At 38.2% G+C, this 3,493-nt stretch overlaps 1 protein-coding gene across 1 annotated transcript; it reads right to left on the bottom strand.

The window, feature by feature from the left end:
• LOC104724444 (lysine histidine transporter 1-like) lies at positions 2,797 to 3,487 on the bottom strand. Its single transcript, XM_010442934.1, has 3 exons — positions 3,395 to 3,487; positions 3,195 to 3,263; positions 2,797 to 3,099 (listed from the first exon to the last, which is right to left on the bottom strand). The coding sequence occupies exons 1-3, from the start codon at positions 3,476 to 3,478 to the stop codon at positions 3,001 to 3,003; spliced, it is 252 nt and encodes an 83-aa protein (XP_010441236.1). The 5' UTR covers positions 3,479 to 3,487; the 3' UTR covers positions 2,797 to 3,000.

Raw genomic sequence — 3,493 nt, 5'->3', positions numbered from 1 at the left:
CATCAGGTGGATTCCAGATTTGTTACGTTCCTATAGCGACGTCTCGCTAATAGGCAGTTGTAGCGAATGTTTCGCGTTTCAGGTGATTCCCTATTTTATGCAGAGAGCCTATTGTTCACGTATTCGTGTATCAATGGCCTCACTACTATATGAACAACTTTAGGACCATGTCCTGTGTTGTAAGTCATGTTTATCTTGTATCGTGACAAGCTTCACATCGAATGACATGATTTTATTGTCTTGCAACAAGATTTATTGCCCATGTTCATGACATGAGTTCTAAGTTTTAGTAGATAGCATCTTGAAGATTTGTGCATAAAGTGTCTCACCATAAGATTCTTGTTAACGAGTGTTTCATTGTCAAGGTTTTGCATCCAGTGATTCGTCACATAATTTGCTCGCGCCTGCTTCCGCAACTGGTTAGCAGTGACTATCATATTGAAAAATTGCTTCCTCGATGGGTAAGCATCCATAAAATTTTCAAGTTTGTCGATTATCTAGCATTGGTTCATCCATAAAATTTTTCTACTGATTTTTGTCATCAGCACATGGCTACCAAGTTAACAAAGTATACTCTCATAATGGGTAATGAGTTACTAAAAACTTAGTTATTTTATATCAAAAATCTATCAATGTTAAAAGAAGTAAAACTAGAACTAAAAACGAAAATGAATAATAACTTATAAAACATTTCAATAACCTCATACCACCAAGCCTAACCAAATCGAGACGTCGTTGATGTCTTTGTTATTTTGACAATTTGCGCTCCTCACTTTCAGTTTTGTTTAAAGTTTGACAAGGTTCCTCACCATTACTTATGACGCTTAGTGTATTTGTTTATCATCTCGTGTTGATTTTTCGTTTCTCACTACGCGAGAGTCAAAATGTGACGAATGTCGATATCGCTACGATGTATTTTCTTCCCATTTTATTTGTGCCCATGCCCGCGAGAGCACATCTTCCATGGTTCTGCACTGATACTTGGTAAGTTCTTTGTACAAGTCACCATCACGAAGTAAACCTCTTATGAATGCCGATATGGCAGTAGACATGTTGCAACTTGGTATTGACACCTTCTCCTTGTTGAATCGTCCCACGTAGGCACGTAATGACTCATCTCTCTTTTGTCGCACCTCATACAGATCATCTGCTGTCTTTTCGAGGTTCTTGCTGCTTGCGAATTGTTCAACAAAAAGATCCGTGAATGATGCAAACGAATTTATTGAGCCGTTTGGCAAGTTGATAAACCACTAAAGCGCAACCCCCGTAAGGCTTGAGCCAAATCCTTTGCACATGGTAGCTTCTTGATATTCTCTTTGGATGGCCGTCGTGAACATTCCTTGTTTGTATTGCGCTATGTGGTTATCCGGGTCGGATGTTCCATAAAACATCTTCATTGTTGGTAGCACAAATTTTCTCGGTATCTCAGTGAGTGCGATTTCATCAGAGAATGGTGTGTCAGCATACGAGTATAATTTGCTCTTCCGAATTGGCTGAGCTACACCTGATAGTCGTTCAATCATAGCTTCCATCTCTCCAAATCGTTTGTTGAACATTGCTTCCAAGTGGGCGAATTGTCCATGCTCGATTTCTGTCATGCGCGGTGTGTTAACAACTCCTTGTTGAGCCAAAATTTCTTCTCGAACTAGGCTTTCATGTGCTTGCCTTGTATCAGAGTTTCCTCCGTCGTTCTCTTCCTAACGAGGAGTTTCTAGTCGTCTGTCTTCCGTTGTGGGTGTTCGATTATTGGTTCTAGGCGTTGAGTTAAGGTCTTGCATCTGATTCACTTGCACGCCGCGAAATCTAGTGCTTGCTTCGGTAAAAACTCTCCCTGCTGTCACCAGCGAGGCGTTCTCCTCTCGTAGCCTAGCGTTATCTGCCTCGATCCGTGTCAGCTTCTGCACTGTTTCGTTCAGCTTAGTAGTCAGGGTTTCAAGCTGAGCAGCGACATTCGCATCGATGTTATCTGTATCACTTCCGTTTCCTGTCATCTCACGTATTTTACTCTAGCCCCTCCTTCTAGCGCCATTTTTTTGGGCAAAATTAATCGATTCGTTTAAAGTCTACGGAAACAAGAAATAGTTGTTGAATAGTCGTTTTTATTGATCAAAGTATCGAGCTCAAATACAAGAGTTTAAGGCACAACGAGTTAATTTAGGAACCCTAGCAATGCTTTGGAATTGAGTCATGTGGCTGTGTTTTAGATCTCTTGTTTTGCTCTCGATTTCGCCCCGTATTGTGTCGATATCGCTCCCTTTTTATAGAGAAGTCTCTTTACCATAATCTTCATGGGATTTGGGTTTGAGTAACCGCCTCTAGATGAGATAAGGTCGTTTCGAATATTCTCTACATGAGATTGAGTCAAATATTTTCTTGATAACGTCGTAGCAAATCAGAATCGGTCACAAAGTCCAATTACAGCCCGTATTGACTCGTTGTTTGTTGTTACAGCCCGTATTGGCTCGTTAATTGTTGTGTCGGCCCGTATCGGCTTGACGGTTTCCATTACGGCTCGTTTTGGCTCGATGTTTGCCGTTACAGCCCATATTGGCTTGATGCTTACCGTTACAGCTGGTAGTGATTCAATGTTTACCGTTACGGTCGGTATTAACTCAATGTTCTAGAAAATACATAATTCTCTATTATTTATAGAACATATCACAATTATAATAGAATTTATCTATTATAATTTATATGATTAAAATTATGCTCAACATATATATATATATATTTTGTCAAAAGAGAAAGATATATCTATCCTTTTCTTTTCTTGAGAACACAAAGAATCAAACTCCATAAAACCAAACAATTTGAAACCTGATTTTTTTATATATAATGTAAACACACAAAAATACAAAAGCTAGAAACTACATTTTAGAATCAGACAAGACCATTGGTTCTTCTATGTCTCGTGTTGATCTTTTAAAAAAACTCCTTCACACACATATATAAAAATATGTTTCTTAAATTAATCATATGACATATATAATAATAGCAAATTTACGAGTAAAACTTGTAATCCTTTGCTTGAATAACGATTGTTCTTAGCCCTCCGATCGGCGATAGAATCATTAAGCAAAGACCGAACATGATACACACCTGAGATAAACAGCAAACAAATAAACACAGTTTCACAAAACGCAACCGCAAATCGAAAACGCTAGAAAAATAAATAAATGATAATTGTTAATTACCCAGTTTGCACACCAAGACAAGCTGTATTTCTTGGGTTTGTAGATTGCTAACCAAATGACGCAAGGGATCTGGAAAAAAAAAAGATTAAGTTGATTAGCCTAATAATTTCTCAAGGTTTTAAAGATTTTTTTTTATGAATAATCATTCATTCAAGCGTTTAGAAATAATTCATCCAAGCGTTTAGAAATCGAAAGCTTACAAAGTATGTGGTTGGAGCAAACGCAAATCCACCAAAGAACGCCAAAAGCCCACCGAAGAACGGAAACGTCATGCCAACAAACATAGTTGCAGCTGTGAT

This window comes from Camelina sativa, chromosome 11, assembly GCF_000633955.1.
Source record: "Camelina sativa cultivar DH55 chromosome 11, Cs, whole genome shotgun sequence".
Classification (NCBI taxonomy): Eukaryota; Viridiplantae; Streptophyta; class Magnoliopsida; order Brassicales; family Brassicaceae; genus Camelina; species Camelina sativa.
This window is presented reverse-complemented; position numbering and strand designations above follow the sequence as displayed.